Consider the following 20,621-nt stretch of genomic DNA (forward strand, 5'->3'; position numbering starts at 1 on the left):
GTAAGCGCGCAAACGACCACCAGACGAAACGAAAACTCTGAATTGAAAACCATTTCATAGCGGAACTGAAGATATTGAAGGATTGTCTGAAAAGGTCTCCTCTGTTCCACGAAATGAAAACTCGAAAATCAAATCCATTTCGCAGCAACTGAAAATAATAAAAGGTGACCTGAAAAGATCTCCTCTGTAATAGGATCGAAACTCCGGTCAGTGATTTGGTTTTCTAAGCACGGACACAATTACCGGCGAAACAAGAACTCGAACATCAGATGCATTTCGTAGCAACTATTGCAGGGTGTCCTGAAAAGGGTTCCTATGTTCGATGAAACGACCACTCAAAAATCAAATGCACATCGCAGCGGCTGAAGGTATTAAACCTGAAAAGGACTTCTCTGCAATAGGATCGGAGACGCGGTAACTGATTTGATTCCCAGTACACGAGAGTATCCTGTTGAAATTACAATCACCTGTAACAGAATGAACAAAATTATAAATTTTAATCAACGTTATCACTGAGCTTCTGACATCTATCGGCTCTCCATCAAGTATGGAAAAATTCATTCGCTCATTTTTCCACACCTAATTATAAATCACTCTTGCATCTGCTTGGAATAATCATGGCGAAAAGAATTCAGCAAGCAATCGTGAGATTGCACGATGAATCATTTCACATTCCCCGACCATCTTCATTCGGGACTGATAGTGAACATAACAAAACAAAGAGTGGAAAATAACGTTCAATGAATGAATACTCCTTTGGAAAGATCGCACGAAACAAAATAACGAGTGAGTCAAAATAGACTGAATCTGCGTTTATTATCTTGAATGGCGTTAACGTTCCCTGTGGAACTTTTGCCGTCTTAACGTATGCATTAACTAGCGTGAAAATTTCTTTGACCAAAAATCCCCCGGCCATAACGGGAATCGAACCCGAACACCCGGCATGATAATGTGAGACGCTAACCACTCGGCCACTGGTGCACTAATGCACATGTGCGAATCTGCGTTTATGTATGATTTTATTTTCCCTTGTACTCTTTTCCTTGTCAGCATTCAAGTGCACATGAATCCACCTTCCCGCTTACCAATAACTTGAGTTAATATGGTCTTTTGCGTTGGCGTAGATCGTTTCATACCAGAAACAAAAAAATATCATTGCAATAGGAAACAACAGGAAACAACTAGATATCAACTATTTATCTACCTATATTTTACTGCCGCGATCGAGGCTCAATGATTGCTATTTGAGTGAAAAACGAATGATTTCACAGAGACACTCGCTGGCTCAAGCAAAAGTTTCCAATTTGATTCTATCACCATCTAACGTCATTCCGAGAGGCAAATGAGGGAATGCAAAATTCTCTGAGAATAGATGAGCGTAATCGAGATAGTATTTTCCGTTCAAATCGAGAATGAACTTTGCGAAGATGATAGGTGAATGTTTCTGTCTCGAATAAAGTGAGGCATAAACGGAGAATGGAAGGGTGAGTGGATGAGTGTTGTTGAACGAATTTTGATGCGATGTTGCCTATACATGCTCTCCATTGCACTGTTAAACTGCAATCCACACCGCACAACGAAAGCGCAATGCGAACGAGCAAATTGAGTAGAGCGCTGTAAAAAAATTATTTGGATCCGAAATCGCGACCCGTCACCGGAATGTTAATCCAAAGCTACAGCCATCATCTGAAATCCTTATCCGAATTTGGTATATTTCTTTGGAGCGGAAGGTGACATAATATACGGATATCGGCAGAAAACAAAATTATCAGCTGATTAGATTTCTCCTGTGGTGATCAGGGCCTGACAATTTCACTTCAATTGGCACATCGTCACTCAATAATGTATCTATCGCTTCTCAGAACAGAACCAGAGCCATGTAGGCTAAAAATATACACGCGTGCACGTGTGCACGTTTGTACGCGTGTTTGCACGTGCATGTGTGCGCGTTTGTGAACGTGTGTGCGAGTGTATACAGGTGCGTGCGCGTTTGTGCGCCTGTGTGGAAGCGTGTGCGCGTGTATATGCGTGTGTTTGCGCGTTTGTGCGTACCTGTGCGCCTATTTGGGTGTTTGTGGGCGCGTGTTTTTGTGCACATGTTTGCGCGTTTGTGTATGTGCGTGTGCGTGCGCTCGCATTTCTGCGTGGCCACGCTGAAAATTTCTAGACCTAGTCAAAAATCGCGTAATTTCGAACAAAGCAGCCAAATTGAATTTTTCAAGATCATGGAATACGCAGTCCTATAATGGCGGTAGAATTAAAGATATGCTCCAAATTTCAGATCAATCGATCAGCACACCGATCGCCTTCCCGCCACACCCCACCCCACCCCCTCCTTTAATGAAGGTAGGTATGTCAAACCATAAAAAAAAACATTTCTCGTACCCAAACACCCTCACATGTCAAGTTTGGCTCCATTTGCTTGAAGTTCTCGAGTTGTCGGAAATTCGTGTCTCATTTGTATAGCAGCCACCCCCTTAGAGAGGGGGTGAGGAGTGTCGAACCATCATAGAAATATTTCTTGCCCCTTAAAACTCGAGAAAGGAACAATCCGATTTGAGCTGTATTTCATTTTATTATATTTTCTGTATCAAACATGTATTCCAAATAACGGAGAAACATGTTATTTACAAGTTATTGAACACGGTCCGCTACGATCCATTTTTGGTAAAATAAAACCCGTTCAAGCAATTTTAATCGTCAGTGAAAGCTTCTGCTTTTATACTTGTAAGAGAACGACAGAGAAAAGAAACGAAACAGAAGAATCAATGTTTCAGCATGCATAGAAAATATTTCGTTTCCGCTTCACCCCGATACACTGAAGTTAATCCACCGAAAATGACTGTAGTGAAAGTGAGAGGTGTGTATGTATGAAATTCAGTCACATTTATTATCTTCGAAAATAACTAGCCCTGGTGGTGAAACGTTCACAGCGGCATTCAAACTTCTCACTTGCTCTCTTTAGCAAGTCTGAATCAAACAAATAAAGCCAAGCACAAATTAACTAACACAATCGCACACATGCGACGAAGAAAGAAACGAGTCATAGGGCGCTTGCAGCGTGCATTTGTATTAGTGATCTGTTGGGCAGGCGAAAGAGATCGCTGCATAGGATTTATATGGATCTACAAGATTGAGCTTTGTAAAAACAACTATTTTAGCGAAATATTTACAAAAATTACGCGCTACTCTGTATTTATAACATGCGAACATATGTTTCTTTTCATAGAAATATTTACCTTAAGCGTCAAAACCATATACACGGAGAACATTTGAAATTTCTGTTATGGCTATGATCCATATCAATAGAAGTAAATTGATTATTCAAAAAGTTTCACAGGAACAATGCTGCACACTACGATTGTATAGCCGGTTTAGGTAAAGTGTGTTCTCATTTAGGCTTTGTGCTTTTTGCTGTGGAATGCAGGTCTCGTGAAGAAGTAAGCTATAATGAACATTCGTGTGCAGATATCCTTAATCGGTGGTTAGTCCCGCCAAAAAACATTTGATCATGCTCAAATTAAGGACATATTCAGCCAGAAAGATCAATCAACCCTCAGATATGATTTCCGGGTACTTGAACGCTCTGTGATAAAATTAAATATGTTTGTAAGAAAATTGAGCGGAAACTGAGAAATTCCAGCATTCGTACATTAGCTCGAGCCTCTGTGACTTTGATCTATGTGCGAAAATGTTAAAAATCCTTTTCTGCCAATTTTTCGATTCAAATCTAGTGGGAAAGTCGTTAATGAACAACGCGAAAAAGGTGCTAGAAAACTAAATAATATGCATCACACAAAAACTCTTGTTCATGACATAGCTTGCCTAACTGTTCATGTTAGTTCTGTGTAAAATTTCGCGTTAGTAAAGAGACCGCAACTATATTTAAATCATCTACAAGTTTCCGTTTCTGCTGCATAGAAACTACGAATGTAAACAAACGATGTGTTCCCTACACATGCTCTGCCATCAACGATCAAAGAGAACTCTCACTGCAAATGCGGACTGAAAAAATGGCTTCACCCGATTGATCAGGTCACTTTCTGATTTATAACAATCTGTTTGTTCATGGAATTTAATCAAATTTCACAGGTTTTTAACGCAGTTGAGCAGATAAAGGGTGTGTCACATCAAATTGCATCACGGAAAAAATGCTGTAGAAATTTTCAGGAATTATATCTTCAGCTTTCGCTTATAATCAGATAAGAGTGTATATATCACGTTGGCCATGCTTCACTGTCAATTTTTCGTAAATTTGGAAAAATGTCGTCGAACGAAAAAGAGCGTCGTGAATTAATCCTGCGCACTCATTTCGAAAATCGGGAGATGTCACATCGGGACATCGGTAAGATGCTGGGAATCGTCCAATCCACGGTCAGCAGAGTACTAAAACGATACTTCGAGAACCTAACCATCGACCGGAAGGTGAAGAACGGCAAAAATGGATGCTCCGTCAGTGAAAAAGATCACAAGCGCGTAGTTAAGCAGTTTAGACGTGATCCGAGAAGTTCGGTCCGGGATGTCGCCAATAAGCTGAATTTGTCAAGTTCATTCGTCCAGCGGACCAAGCAGCGGGAGGGCCTGCGTACATACAAGGTTCAGAAGGCTCCTAACCGCGACGAAAGGCAAAACATGGTGGGGAAGACGCGAGCCCGGAAGCTGTACACCGAAATGCTGACGAAGCCGCATTGCCTGGTAATGGACAACGAAACCTACGTCAAAGAGGACTTTCGTCAGCTGCCGGGCCTGTTGTTCTTCTCCGCAGAGGACAAATTCAGCGTTCCGGAGGAGATTCGCAAGCAGAAACTATCCAAGTTTGCCAAAAAGTACATGGTATGGCAAGCGATCTGCTCTTGCGGAAAGCGGAGCGCCCCCTTCGTGATGACCGGCACGGTAAACGGGTAGGTTTACCTTAAGGAGTGCCTACAGAAGCGCTTACTACCACTATTGAAGCAGCACGAGGGCCCGACCATCTTCTGGCCGGATCTCGCTTCGTGCCACTATTCAAAGGACGTGTTGGAGTGGTATGAAGCCAACGGGGTCACCTTCGTGCCAAAGGAAATGAACCCGCCCAACGCGCCGGAGCTTCGCCCAATAGAGAAATATTGGGCAATTATGAAGCAGGCCCTCCGGAAGAACCCAAAAGTTGTCAAATCGGAGGCGGACTTCAAGAGAAAATGGATTTCTGTTCAAAAAAAACTACAACCTGACGTTGTACAGAACCTTATGGACGGGGTAAAGAGGAAGGTGCGAGCATACGGGCTTGGGCTCGAAGTATGAATAAAAAGAAAATGCCAAAAGTGGTTTAATAGTTTTTATTTTACTGTCTAAAATTGTCAAAAGGATCGGTCTACTGGGCGAATTTCTACAGCGTTTTTTCCGTGATGCAACTACTATGCTGACTACTATTGCAGTAAGGTCTATCATCTACAAGGTCGGTTGATTTACACCACTTGAATACCCGAGGGAAAAATGGGTTAGCGTAAGGTCTTGTTCGGACGCATCTAATAATAGCTTCGGTTTTCACAACTACGGTATCGTTCAACTTACACTCTTGTAGAAAACTGTTATCTGCAGTTCTGAAGGACCCATTATGCGTCCATGTTAGAAGCGGAAGGTGGTATGAATAACCACTTTGTCCAAATAAAAGAATTCCTAAAATGGACCCCTACCTCCAACAAGACGCTCTTACTGCAGATAGGGCTTCAACTCTATGGCCAAGCCTTCTGCATTTTGCGCCACAGACAAACGAGTAAGCTTTAACCAACACTGGAAGCCGTGGTACATAAAAACATTGGTGCTCCTCGTCGACCACCGTCTTATAATTGGCATGCAAATGCACCTGATGACAGTTGTGGGATATCAGAGTTTAGTTGAGGTTGTTGTTTTTGTTATTGCTAGAGACTTCAAACTCGGAGAGTTCATTCGTCTCTGGTTTAAGTTTTCCAAATTGGCTTTCTTAATCCACTTGATTTATCCACCGATTGGTGTTTATCGATGAACACTTTCACGTTCTGCAAGACGGTGATCTCATCTACGTGTGCATCTAGCTAAACAATTGTCCATACCAAGTTTTCAACGGACTGCATTTCTTGCGGCCTCGGAATCACGAAGTGTCATGAAGGTTTTCTGCATTTTCTTTCTACAGGTGTCCACAAAACCTCTCACTTAAGCAACCTTAAGATCCAAAGCAAGTTGAATTCGTTCGCTCCTTAACTTCATTTCTCAACATGTGCTTCACAAAATTCGCTGTAAGCAATGCAATGAATTCGATGCCAAGATACCGTTTTGCTCATATTCCGAACACTTTAGCTTTGATGACCATTAAACGATGTTTCATGACTTCAAATGGAACTTTTAATATGATTTTTGGATACAATAGAGCCTTCTTTTTCATTTGACTACAAGAAAATTGATCGACAAATACAAATTAATGGTGAAAAACTAAAAATATGTTCAATCACATTTGTCTCAAATTCCGAACACCATTTTTGTCACTGACTCATGTTCCGAACATTTTTGTCTCAAGTTCCGAACAGCGAAAATGCAATTTTATTTGCAATTCATAACTTTTAAACTACTAGACCGATTCATATGCTCGATATATTAAATTATTTGTTTCTTATAGCTTACATGGTTTTAGGACCAAGGTCGCTATATTTTTCATATTTTTTTTTTAAAGCTGAGGTTTTTTTACATCACTTATCGAAAAATCGGAGATGTAATCTTATTTCGTTTTCAAGTGATGATTTTCCAAGGTTAAGATGTTTTGATTGCGGCTTCTTGGGCAGAAGATAGGAATATGGGGAATCCGATTTTACTGGAAGTTTAATATTTTTTCAAAGGAGATCGGTTAGTTAGTTTCAATTTAATATGTCGATCATCTGAATTGGTCCAGTAGCTCAAAAGTTATTAAATAAAAAAAGTCATTTTCGAAAAAAAAGAACAAATTTTATTTTTCTGACTAACGGTTAACTTTGAAAACCCAGTACTCAAAAACGATAAAAATCACAATTCTGATTTTTGGATATCTGTTGTGAAAAAACCTCAGCTTACAAGAAAACCATGAACCGTTCGTCACAAATACGTCGTGCATCGAAACTTGATTTAAATTCCGAACACTACTTAACACGTTGAGCCCCGCGTCGATCCCTGGGGACTGACACTGAATTTTCCGTCTTTTTTGCGCTAATCTCACCGGACCGACAGAAGACTTTTCGTTCGAAGAGTGTCGGCATTGGGAACGGCAACAATAAAGTTGCAAAATGATATTTGGGAAAGTCTATTATCAATTCGCTGAGACCGACACGGGCCAGACGAAAAATTCATTGTCGGTCCCCTATTTCGGCCGGGGCTCAACGTGTTAAATGCTAATTTTAATGAAAATTTCTGCATAAAAGATATTTTTTCATCCATTTATAGTAGATTCTCACCTTTTCTATCACTTAACATGAAAACAGCAAACAAAATAGTTGAAACAACTGCCAAAACTGAAAAATTAACGATGCTTATTTTTTACGGAATTTTCTAACGCAAATTGACATGCAAATGCACAGGATGATTCATTGGTTTTGACTGTCACTTTTTCGTAATTGTTTAATATTATAACTTATAGATACCTTCAAATGATGTCAAAATGAAGCCTATGCCCCAAAAACTGTTAGGGTTTTCATTGTTCAATTAATTATAACATAAAAGTTTAGTAAAATTACATTTCCAAATGAAGCGTTCGGAATTTGAATCATGCGTAGAAACTTGATTCATATTTCGAACACTAATTCAATACTGGTTTTAAAGAAGATTTCTGAATAAAATATCATTTTTTTTCATTCATTTATTGTAGATTCTTACCATTTCTAGTACTTAACATGAAAACAGTAAACAAAATAGTTGAAAAACAACAAAAACTGAAAAACTAACAATGCTTGTTTTTTTTTACAGAATTTTCTAACGCAAACGTTTTATCATTGGTTTTGACTGTCACTTTTTTGCAAATACTATATCCTGTTATATCCTGTATCGATACCTGTAAATGATTCTAAAATTAAGTATATATCCCAAAGAATGTCAGGGTTTTAATTATTCGATTTTTTATAACATAGAAGTTCAGTAAATTTACATTTAAAAATGAAGTGTTCGGAATTTGAGACTGTTCGGAATATGAGACGGTATATAAAACGTGCAACAACAACTTACAAAATTCAAAAGAGACTTTATCTAATGATTTTCCTAAAAATGAGTCATTCGGATTAATCATCAATGTACAGTTATCATATTTGGACATTGAACGACATGGAGCTCTCAGTTTCATGAATCTAGAATTATCAGATTCATTGCACATTGTGCAAAAATACAACCACCGTCAGAACAATCCGCAGAACGTCAGTAAACTGTTAAATTGTAACGACGATACCGCGTCAGCATCCGCGACTGGTGATGAAGTTCTCACTGGTGCCATTTTTCGTGGTTCATTAACTCGCTCCAAGCTCCCCCGGGAATCACTAGACCCACTCACTCACTAGCACCTAGTAGCTTCACTCTCATCGCCTTGGCCCATCTTGGAATTCGCCCATCGCCCGGCGCCGTAGTCTTCGTCGTCGGAACGTTACAATGAATGGCTGCCTGCCATCTTGTTACATTATATCACATCGTAGAGCGGCACAAAGAAAATGCCAGCGCATTAAGGGGGGAGGAGGGGGTGGTGGGACAACTCCTGGCGGTTTCTCGATGGGAAGGAAGGAACGAACCAAAGCTTAATGGATGGTGAAAAAATGCTAAAATGGGGCGAAAAAAGCTACACTGCCGGTAGCGCGTGCACACACACACATTGGAGGGAATGCAGTTTCTTCCTGCCATGTTGGGGATTTCCGGGTAACGCAACGGAAACGACGATTTGAACTCGTTACTTCCAGTGCACTGACTGTGTGTGTGCCCCCGCAAGCAAATGTGAAATTTATTCTGAATTAGGGTCAAACGGTGGTTACGCTGGATTATCACGAGAGTCTGTGTGTATGTTGATTTGGGTTAAATGTCACGTGTGTGTTTGAGGTACCTTCCAATCGACATCCATGGATGCACATACTTTTTTTTTTCTTGTTGCAAAAACCATGTTTGCGGAGGGAAAATTTCAATTAATTTCGAACCCAATAAAGCATGATACTCACCCCCGTGCTGACCAGCGAAAGCATCGTCCTCTCGTTTAGCGCCAGCGTTTCGCCCTGCTTCATCTTGATTCGCTTTTTGTCCAAGCACTTCATTGCGTACATTTTGCCGGTGTCGGCCTTCCGGCAGCCGTACACCTCGCCGAAGCCGCCTCGGCCGATGATCCGATGCACACTGAAGTCGTTCATCGTTAGCTGGAAGAAAGGGAGAAAAACGGTACGGTTAAGAGGGTAAGAATACTAATTTTCGGTTCAAAGGATCGAGCGGGCGAAGGGGGGAAACATGCGAGCAGCGTGGGCTCTGTGCTGTGTGGTTTACAAGTATTTGAATGCGGTTCCGGTTGCTTTGAACCTGGCTCCAAACCAAAATCCGTGTCGGAGCAGTGAGGGAAGCGCAAAAAAAAGGCAGTGGAATCAGGTCGAGTATCAGCTCTATCGGACGAATCGAATTTTTGGCCAGAACAGAACAAGTGAGATAGGAGGCGGACGAGAAAGTTTTCCGCTACATTAGAGCTGGGGACCTTTTTTACCTTCTGCTTCCCCTTCGGGGAATCGACCTTTTGGGATGTTTTTTCTTCTAGCCGACTGAATGAGGGTCATTTTGGGTTTATCCGTTATTATTATCCATATTCCTATTGCTACGGAGAGCTTAGGAGCACACCTTGTCACACAGATAGAAAACCAGAAGCGAACGATATCAGACCCATCTCCCATTTGATGTTCGACAAATGTTTATAGATACAATCTATGCGCTCCAGTCTCGTAATGCGAATATTATGAATTGATTGCGAACTACAGCTTAGCATACCTTTTTCTGAATTTCCGTTTCCTGATATTTTTTCTTTTATTAATTTTTCTAAATTTCCCTGTAGATTTCTGTTGCAATTAAGTTTTTCTATAATATCAAATCTTTTTTTCAATTTCTATTCCTTCAGTTTCTTTTGTTAAATTCTCGTTTCAATTTTAATTGTATTTCATTCATTTGTAAGAGTGTTTAAATGATTAAACGGTCTACACATACGTGAAACGTTCGTGACACTTGTGTTCATACTTTCGTTTGACATACCGAGGAAAAGAGCGGTTATTACCGACAAAAATCATTTAAAAAAGCATTCCTTTTGTTAATTCGATGTGTTTCATTAACGAATCTGACATGTTTGTTCTCTTAAACACATAATAGACCCAAATTTCATTTATTGTTTTTGTTTTAAAAGCGTAATTCACTGTAATTCATAATAATTTACGCTTCATAATGACAAGGTTGCCACATTTGCACAATCCGTCGAAGTCGAACGGATGACAAAATGCGATACTGCAATCGATTCGGGTAATTTTTACTCGATCGGATTTCAGAATACGTTGTTCAATAGACGAATAGACGAATCTGGAATTTCTGAGGAAATTACACTATCGATTTCCGCAGAGCATATTATGTCGACTACCCAAATTGAAAATGTGCGTATGAGGTAATCCTCGCTTTTGTCATTCAACCGAATAAATCCTGCAAGGTGTGGGACCGAATACGTGTAATGTTGTAATGAAGCTCATCCTTTTTTTTTTTATTAAATCGTTTATTTTTACAGGCTCAGTAACATAAGTTTAAAGAAGCCAAACTCTTAACTATATTTTAACTAGAATACATTAACTTCTTCTTCTTGAATGGCCTTAACGTTCCCAGTGGAACTTTTGCCGTCTCAACATATGCATTAATGGAGTCGATCTGGCGTAGTGGTAACATCCATGCATCTCACGCTGAAGGTCACGAGTTCAATTCTCACTCCCGACATTCTTCCAAAAAATGGAAGTAAGAGTGACGAACCAGGCAAATGAGTTGAAAATCACTATAATACAGATAAATATATATATATACATATATATATATATATATATATATATATATATATATATATATATATATATATATATCTAAATAAAGAAGAGAAATCGATCAAGTCACTTACACTCCTTGCATTCTGAGCCCCTCAATTGTTCTTGAAAGTGAAGACGGAGTGTTCGTGTCATCAAACAATTTCATTTCAAGTATGGAAAACCACGAGAAACCTTCCAAGCGAACAATCAAAACGCTAACCATTGGGCAACGTTTGAGCATCATCGAGCAGGTCGAAAAGGTATGGACGGAAGGGGTCTGAAGCTGCAAAAAATTTCAGTATTGCACAAAGTGCGGTATCAACACTACTGAAACTAAAGTAAAAATGGAATCGGAATGGAAAATTGTATCTAGACCAAAAGCATATAAGGTTGGTCAATGAATTTTTGTCTTGTCAAGCTAGACAAAATAAATTACCCCTCTTCTATTCTTCGGGATATGGCTTGAGAATTTGTCCAGAAACTGGGAATTCCTAACTTCAAAGCACAACCAACATGGACGGGAGTGATATTCCGCTGGCATAATTAATGCGTCGTGAGCTTGCTGATGTCGACGATACAATACCGTTCGATTGCTCAATGTCTTTTAATAATTAGTGCAAAAAGGTCCAAAACGTGATTTGCTGTGATCTGATGCCAGATACCGATATACTGGAAAATGTTGAAAAACCTGAGAAAAACGCTGAAGATAGTAGTTCTATTGAGATGTTAATTCGAACGTTAAATCAAACCTGAAGAATATGTCCGGAATATTGAAATCAACTGAAAATGTTCCTGTGAAACTATTCGAACATTTCTTTGTGATTGAACAGTTCCTGCGTGATCGTTACAATTCAGTTTAAGTAACATACTTAATCAATTTTTTTCCTTGTTAACCTAGTGCCTCGTGCAAGTCGGACTCGATTATATACAAACTCGATTATATATGATTCGATTATGTAAAATTTAGGACTCGATTGTATACAGTTTAAAAAAAAAATTTTTTTATAATTCAAATATGAATAATTTCAAGAAAAAAAATTAACCTTTCAGCATTAAGGTGAAATTTAAGTGGCTTTTATAAGTACAGTGGGTTAAAAATCGCGATTTCTGAAGATTTTGATTGAATCTTCATCAGGAATTGTTTATATCGATATTGCAGCGAAATTAAGAGAGATAGAAGTTGGGCGTCAAAGAACACATTGTAGAGAGGTTAGAAAGCTTTAATTTAATTGATAGAAACAATCAAGTTTAGTATGAATTTTTAGGAGAAAATTAATAATTACAAATAAAAAAAAACTTAAATTTTCCACTTCAAAAATGTTTAATCCACTAATTTAGATGTTCCACTACTATATCCTGTACTAAATGTTCTCATCTTTCAAATGAAAGCAACAAAATCGGATTACGTAGCATACTTTTCAATGTAGAGTCAGTTTGAGCCAACAGAATCCGAAACAAAGAAAAAGTTCTATAAGTCTGTCATCGTTGAAATTCTAACATATGCGTAGAAGGATTTTTTTCGTGAAATATAACCGTCTATCACCTCCTGAAAGATTGTGGAAAAAATATTTTTTTTATATGAGAAAGGTGTTTTTTCACTTTAAGGGAATGAATCAAAAATTCAAATTCATACCATAATTGGGACACTTACCCTAATATATGACAATTTGAGACATAAAAAAAATTAGGAAAAAATGTTCTGTATCTCTGAGTTGACTATATACATATATATATATATATATATATATATATATATATATATATATATATATATATATATATATATATATATATATATATATATATATATATATATATATATATATATATATATATATATATATATATATATATATATATATATATATATATATATAAGTAATGACCGAAGTGGCGATTACAATATAAAAAATAAATTTATTTTCGCTAAATTTAAAGATTACACATCAACGTTCATACTAAGACTAAATGCTATCTTCTGTTCCCTGCCTTTTTATAATGTCGGTATCTCGCGTCAGCAGATTCCTTGTTATCCGTACGGTCGCGTTGTTTCCAGATCGGGTTCCTTTGAATGATGTCGCGTGGGCAGCCGTTGTCGTCAGTTGTTATGGCTCGCGATTGTCTTGATGGGAGGCCTCTGGATGCAATCTGATCCTGGTTGCGTCGGTTGTTATGATTCGTTGTTGCTCTAAGTGGTCGTGTGGGGTACATCTGGTCGTAACGTCTCCCCCCTAAGTTTCAAGCGTCCTCGATTGAAGTTTCGGCAGCTCGATCCATGGTTTCGGGATGCATTTTTGCTCTGCCTTCTTCCCCGGAAGTAGGGATAATGGAATACTTCCGTTGTTTTCAGTTTCGTCCACCTGAGTAGCCACGAGAGGTTCTGGCGGATTTTTGGTTACTTCATTTCTTTTATTACCTTTTTTGTAGAAATATACAGAAAAGAAACAGATAAATGTTATTATGAGGAGGGTTGTACCTCCAATTGTTACCCGGTGTTGTGTGGTGTTCAAGTAAAGTTGAACTTCATTGAGTTCTTCCAAGTTCTGTATTCGTAGCATGACGTTTTCATCGTCAAGATCTGTAAAATTTCCATTTTGGAGGGGCTTGCTGTATATTGGGATCAGGTATTCTTGCTGGTAGGTTACGTCAGGTTGTCCAAAAAATGTGAAATTTCGTATTTTGACGGTACAGTTTTCGGTTTCGATTATTGTGGCATCGCTAACCATCCTTGAATCTCCGCAAGAGTCTTTTACTTCTACGATTTCTGTTGTGTCGATCAGGATGATTCCTTGCTTGACTTCTTTGATTTGTGTTGTTTGTTTTGATTTTACAAACGAGCATTTGGGTGTTTGGTGAGTTAATATTTTATAGATGCAATCGTCCTCAATTAGGTTATTTCCATCGCAAATATCGCATTCTGTTGGTTGGTAATAAACTGTGTTGCCATATTTCGTTACCAGGTTGATGTTCGTATCGATCCGTGAATTGTTAACTCTCAAAGTATGGATTTCTAACAAATCGTACGTCTTTTTATCCAAAATGGGGGTCTTTATTAATATGACTGCTTGATTGTTGCTGATACCGACACTCGCTGAGGTATATTGGAAAATTTCGTCTAAGTAATTTAGCTTTATTGTTTGTGTCTTAAGCCTGTCTAAAATTAACTGTTTTTCCTCCAATGAGAGTATGTTTTTGTTTATCAAGCCTACTCTAGAAAATTCTACTTGCTCCTCGATGTCCTCTAATATGCTGATAATTTTGTCCATATTCCAGATAAGGTTGACGAATTCTAAATCTGTTTTTATTCCCTGTACTGTGTTGTATTCCTTAGTAATTTTTGATTCAATTTTACTAATAGAGTCTGTAATATTATTCAATTTATTTTGAAAAAGTTCATTGATCTGGATTTGTTTCATCTGATTGTTCACTAATTTGTCTCCTTGTGTTTTTAATATTCCCAAACTTTGATGCATGACTATTAGGTCATCGTTATCAGGGTTTCCCGTGATGAGTTTAATGGCTGTTCCTAATGCGTTCATAAGTCCCCTTTTTATTCTATGTGGTAGGAGGCTCCTGAGTTTATCTTTTGCTAGTTTGGTTTTTTCTAGTAGTGTTTGCTCTAGGTGTTCTATAGTTTCAAACGATTTCATGATTTTTTCTATGTTTTCTATATTGTCATTTAATGTATTTAGGTTGATTCTATGCAACATTCTGTCATATCCGATTCTAATCCTTGCTGTTTTGATCTTGAACGCAACCAATCCATTGCTGTTCGTTATTTCTTTATAGTTGGTGGTGCTTATTGTTTTGATGAGTATTATTCTGCAAGAAAAACAAATGGCTTCTTTAATATGGTGTTCATTTTAGTGGTCTTTGTTAATTTTTTATGCGATTTTTATGGATTTTAATGTTATTTGTGTCCTTGAAGGTTAGATGGTTGTCTTCTTTTATGGTAGAAAGTTTATAAATGTCTTTATCTTTATTCAACCTTTGACTAATTTTTATGTATTTCGTGTCGTTAGGGTTGAGTGGCTTGGGTTCTTCACGATTCTCATGCTTCTTTTCGAAGGCTTGTTTACGTTTATCTAGTTCCAATTTTACTGCAGAGTGGATTTTGTTGGATTGTTCAATTATGTCAGCCGCGTTCGTAACATTATTTGTGTTAAATATTAGCTCACGTGGTTTTCGTTTCGTCACAGAGTGAAATGTATTATTATAGATGTCGGTAATTATATTCATCCGATCGTTGATCGGAAGTTCATTATATTTTGTTTTTAGTGTTCTATAAAGCTCGATTATCGTTGAGTGGAATCTCTCAACTATTCCGTTGGAATTAGAACTACTCGCGAAATGAATTTCGATTCCGAGCTCGTTTAAAAAGCCGACGAAATCTATTGATGTAAAAGCGGGCTCTTGATCACAAATTATCGTTTGCGGTCTACCGAAGTGCCTGATGTGTTCGGAAAAAGCGCGTTTTATGTCTATTATCGTTCTTGTTGTCAGTGGTATGGCGTTGGCGAATTTGGAGAAGGAGTCCACGATGGTCAGCCATTTTTGGCCTTTCATGAAAAATATGTCCATGTGAACCCGTTCGAATTGTTTTGAGCCGAAAAATGATTTCTGAATTAATTTTGGGGGCTTCCTGTCGTATTTGCTTCTTTTACAAATATGACAGGAGTTAACAAATATTTTCAGTTTTCGCTCGATTTCGGGGAAAAAATATTTCTGCAGGATTTGCATTTTGTTTTCTTTTGCTCCTCTGTGTGCTGCGTCATGTATTTCCCGTATTATGGCATCTTTTTGCTCGTCTATTCTGACATCTTCTAGAAGCTTTTCTGAAATGAAAACTTTGAATTTATTGTTAGTAAAATGTTTACAGTATGTTTCCTGAACGAGTTGTACTAATGATATTGGAATTTTTAGACAAGATATTCCTCTGGAGTTAAGGTAACTTTTGAGAATTTCGACTATGTCTGCTTCTGTATATTCTGGTTTTACAATAGTGAATCGGTGGTATTTTGGAAATGTTTCTTCGTGTATAGTCGTATCAAAATGATTTATTTTAAAAATTATTTGTGTTCTAAAACTGTTGATTGGTTTTTCGGTACACCATATGAAAAAATCATCACTGGTTTCTGCTGAGTGAAAAGTTTCAAGATCAAGTTCATTATTATTTAATTCTTCTGATTTTATCCTCGATAAAGCGTCTGCTACAACATTTTGGTTGCCAGGCTTATAAATGAGTTCATAATCAAATTCCTCCAATGCTATTTTCCCCCTTATAATTCTTCTGTTAGCGTCTGTCATGGAGTAAGTAAGTGGTTGGTGATCCGTAAGAAGTTTAAATTTTCGTCCATTAAGATATGGTCGGAAATGTTTCACAGCCCAAACGATGGCTAGAAATTCCTTCTCCGTCGTGGAATAATTTTCTTCGGTGTTGTTAAGGGTCCTAGATGCGTACGCGATTGGTCGATCTTTGCCTATGGGTCCTTGTGAAAGAACTGCCCCTATGGCAAAATCGCTGGCATCGGTGGTTAGTATGAATTCCTTCGTGAAGTCGGGATAAATGAGTATAGGGTCCATTGTAAGAAGTTGTTTACATTTCTCAAAACATTCGACTGTTTCTAGGGATATAACGAATTCGGTGTCTTTACGAAGTAGAGCAGTTAAAGGCTTCACCAATTTCGCGAAATCTTTAATGAATCTGCGGTAGTATCCCAGGGTACCAAGAAATTGACGTATTTCCTTTTCGGTTTTTGGAGTCGGCCATTTCTTAATTATTTCGATTTTGTCGGTGTTTGGTTTAACGCCTTCTTCTGAAACAGTGTGTCCAAGATAGTGAACTTCTTTTTTGAAAAATTCACATTTATCTATCTGGATTTTTAAATTTGCTTCCTTTAGTTTTTTCAATACATTCATGAGATCTTTCTTATGTTCCTCTAGGGAACTTGAGAAGATTATGATATCGTCCATATAGACGAGACAACACTTCCCTAAGAATTCTCTCAAGATGCAGTCCATAACACGCTGAAAAGTTGCTGGAGCATTTTCCAGCCCGAATGGCATGCGTGTAAATTCATATTTTCCGGAGTTAATCGAGAAAGCTGTTTTCTCGATGTCTTCGTTTGCAAGTTGAATTTGGTGAAAACCGGACACCAAATCAATTGTAGAAAAATAACAAGTTCGGCCAAGTTTATCAAGTATTTCCGTTATTTCCGGGATGGGATATTTATCACTAATTGTCTTTTCGTTTAGTTTTCGATAGTCGATAACTAAACGAAACTTTTTCTTCCCAGAAGCGTCTGTTTTCTTCGGGACAACCCATATAGGCGATGTATAAGGTGATATTGATTCCCTTATTATCCCGTCTCTAAGCATTTTTTCCACTTGTTGTTGGATTTCTGTTTCGAAAATTTGTGGGTATTTATAGGATTTTGTATGTATGGGTATATTGTCTGAAGTCCTGATATTGTGCTTTATCTTATGGGTGAAAGTTAATTTATCCGAGTCGGTATAAAGTATTTCTCTGTTGGCATCTATAACCCTTTCTAAAGCTTTTTTCTCCTCATCGTTCATGTGTTCACTCCTAAAACAGTATTTTCCTTTTGGTGAAATTTTCGGAATGTCCTTCAATCTAAAACAATCGGTTCCAATTTCAATTTCATTAGAGTTCAGTTGTACTGTTCTATTGGGGTAATGACTTTTTATTGCCACTATAGCTATGCCATTTTTGCTTTGGTATAAACCGGGGAGAATTGAAAAATAATCAAATGGAGTTTCTTCCTCAACAAGAAAGCTACCTTTTTGCTTTATTGGTATTTCTACAAATTGGAACTCTTGTTCCGAAATGTTGATTTTGTGGTTTCCTGGAAATTTCTTTTCGAGGTTAAAAGTTTTTCTACCAATTTTCAATTTATTTCTGCCGATGTCCAACTGAGCATTGAGGTCTCTCAGTGTTTCGTACCCTATTAATCCATCGAAAAAATCGTGGAAATCGAATACATAAAATTTTACTTTCTTCCTAATTTGGAAGATGTCAAATGAAGCTGATTTATTGATGTCATGTTTGCCATTGATATTCGTGACGTGAATTCCTGTTTCATCTTTGCAATTTTCGAGTTTAACATGTTTGGGCGAAATATAATTTTTATTGGTACCTGTGTCCATTAAAAATTTTAAATTGCCCTTAGTTGTTTGGATAGTCAGATAAGGAATAAAATTATTATTCTTTATGTTTTTTGCTTTTCCTTTCTTACCATCTGAAAATTTAATTCGTCGCCTTCAAAATAGTCGTCGTCTTCTGATTCTAAAATTGAATCGTTCGACGTCAAATCCGCTTTAGGTTCCGGTTCGCGCACTTCATTATTATGAACCTGCATTTTCGATTGGTACGTCCTCATAGAAACGTCCTCGTCATTATTTACTTTTTGAGATCTGAATCTCACAGATACGGGTTTATTATTCTGATTGGTTTTTGGATTATATGATTTTTGATTTTGTGAAATTGTCTGAGCCTTCTGCTCGGGAATTCTGTAGGTCGAAGGACCTTGTTTGTTTTCCAATTTTTGCCTGAATGCGGCATTGGAATGTTGCATAGTTATGTCATGGGCCTCTTCTAACGAATTCGGCCTATAGCTACGCACGTACATAGCCAGCTGATCCCCATTCAGTCCGTCTATGTATCTTGTAAGTGACATTAAACTTATTAATTTTATGACTGCTTCCATGGAATTTTTATAGTCTTCCATGTGTGCAGCAGACGATTTGATTGCTGTATCAATCGTCTTAACTTTGTTATAGTATTCTGTGAGAGATGCTTTCCCTTGTTTTACATAAAAAGAGATTGGATATGTGAGGTGATATCTCTCTTGTCTCCAAACGAGTTTAAGAGAACCTCTTTAATTTCGTCCCATTCCGTAGGGTTACCGGAGGAAATCAAAACCTCTCTTGCTTCCCCGATAATTTTTGACCTAACAACACGTATGATTTGCTTGTAGGTTGGCTCGAATTTATAGTCACTGAATAAATCTAGTGTTTGCTGCGTGTCTTCCACCCACGCGAGCGTTTCTTTTCTATTTCCGCTAAAGTGCGGAATATTTTTCACGGGATCCGGCGCGACGAAATTTAAAAATGGATCCTTCGCTTTGTTTTCTAACTTAGTTATAGTATGAATAAGAGCGGCCTGGTTTTTCGTTAACTCTTGTATTTGAGCGATTAATTGCTCCGCTGTAATTTCCACTGGTAATTCAGCTTGCGCTGTTTCTTGCATTGTTTGGTTCTCTTGCGTGGACATTATGCTGTCTCTATGCTGTTGAAACCGTTCGTGTTTAGAATTTTTTCTTCTTGAAGCAATGGTTGCACTTGTTAGTTGCACTTGATCACTTTTTGGTTAATTAATAACGAGAGTGAAAATTACTTACAGTATCAGTAACCTCATTCCCGGAGTCTGTTAATGTTATCGATGAGCGTGGTTCCGTGAGTTGTTCGGCAGCTCCCGTAACTCCAGCGATGTCCTTTCGCGGATGGTTTCCCAGGAAGCAGCACTACACAACACTTTCACAAAGACTGCGCCAGTAATGACCGAAGTGGCGATTACAATATAAAAAATAAATTTATTTTCGCTAAATTTAAAGATTACACATCAACGTTCATACTAAGACTAAATGCTATCTTCTGTTCCCTGCCTTTTTATAATGTCGGTATCTCGCGTCAGCAGATTCCTTGTTATCCGTACGGTCGCGTTGTTTCCAGATCGGGTTCCTTTGAATGATGTCGCGTGGTCAGCCGTTGTCGTCAGTTGTTATGGCTCGCGATTGTCTTGATGGGAGGCCTCTGGATGCAATCTGATCCTGGTTGCGTCGGTTGTTATGATTCGTTGTTGCTCTAAGTGGTCGTGTGGGGTACATCTGGTCGTAACGTATATATATATATATATATATATATATATATATATATATATATATATATATATATATATATATATAAGTTACGGCCCATTCTGGCCCTACACAAATCGAGACAACCCAATCGATAAACACCGTCAGCAAAATCGCCCGCGAAACATCGCAGTCCGACGCACCATCAAATTCCAGCGGCGACCTGGATATTATCGCGGCGTCAACAACTCAGCCACGCGTGCACACAACCGCCGAAGTAAGCAGAACACATCCGGTCAACAACAAACAAATTTGCGGAAGCAGCAGAACATCAGGAGCACCATTCCATTTTTAATTGAATAAAGAAATCAGTTTCAATTAGACGACCGAATCGAATCGACGCATTTTTTAAAAACTCTAAAAAGAAAGTCCCGGTCGTTTTTGGCGCAGTCGGTAGGATGCGCTAAGTGTTTTTTTTTTCTCTCCGTAGTGATCAAGTTTAGATACTCGTAGTAACCTGTGCGCGAACTATCATATTTAGGACTAAACTAAGTGATAGAACAAACATAGTGAAGTATAATCAGAATCTGTGCATGAACTATCATATTTAGGACCAAACTAAGTGATAGAACAAACATAGTGAATTATAATCAAAATCTGTGCATGAACTGTCATATTTAGGACCGAACTAAGTGATAGAACAAACACAGTGCTA

The 20,621-nt window shown here is 38.1% G+C and overlaps 2 protein-coding genes across 5 annotated transcripts in view; both read right to left on the reverse strand.

Moving 5' to 3' along the window:
* LOC129764183 (G protein-coupled receptor kinase 1) overlaps window positions 1-20,621 on the reverse strand; it is a 402,831-nt gene that overhangs the window by 49,856 nt on the left and 332,354 nt on the right. For all 4 annotated transcript variants that reach the window (XM_055763033.1, XM_055763032.1, XM_055763035.1 and 1 more), the window contains exon 7: window positions 9,165-9,356. In XM_055763033.1, the coding sequence (XP_055619008.1) occupies window positions 9,165-9,356 (192 nt within the window). The remainder of the gene's footprint in view (window positions 1-9,164; window positions 9,357-20,621) is intronic.
* LOC129764184 (uncharacterized) lies at window positions 12,933-19,877 on the reverse strand. Its single transcript, XM_055763036.1, has 2 exons — window positions 19,451-19,877; window positions 12,933-14,852 (listed from the first exon to the last, which is right to left on the reverse strand). Exons 1-2 carry the CDS (start codon window positions 19,465-19,467, stop codon window positions 13,262-13,264), a joined length of 1,608 nt encoding a protein of 535 aa, XP_055619011.1. The 5' UTR covers window positions 19,468-19,877; the 3' UTR covers window positions 12,933-13,261.

The sequence above is a fragment of the Toxorhynchites rutilus genome, chromosome 2, assembly GCF_029784135.1.
Source record: "Toxorhynchites rutilus septentrionalis strain SRP chromosome 2, ASM2978413v1, whole genome shotgun sequence".
Taxonomy (NCBI): domain Eukaryota; kingdom Metazoa; phylum Arthropoda; class Insecta; order Diptera; family Culicidae; genus Toxorhynchites; species Toxorhynchites rutilus.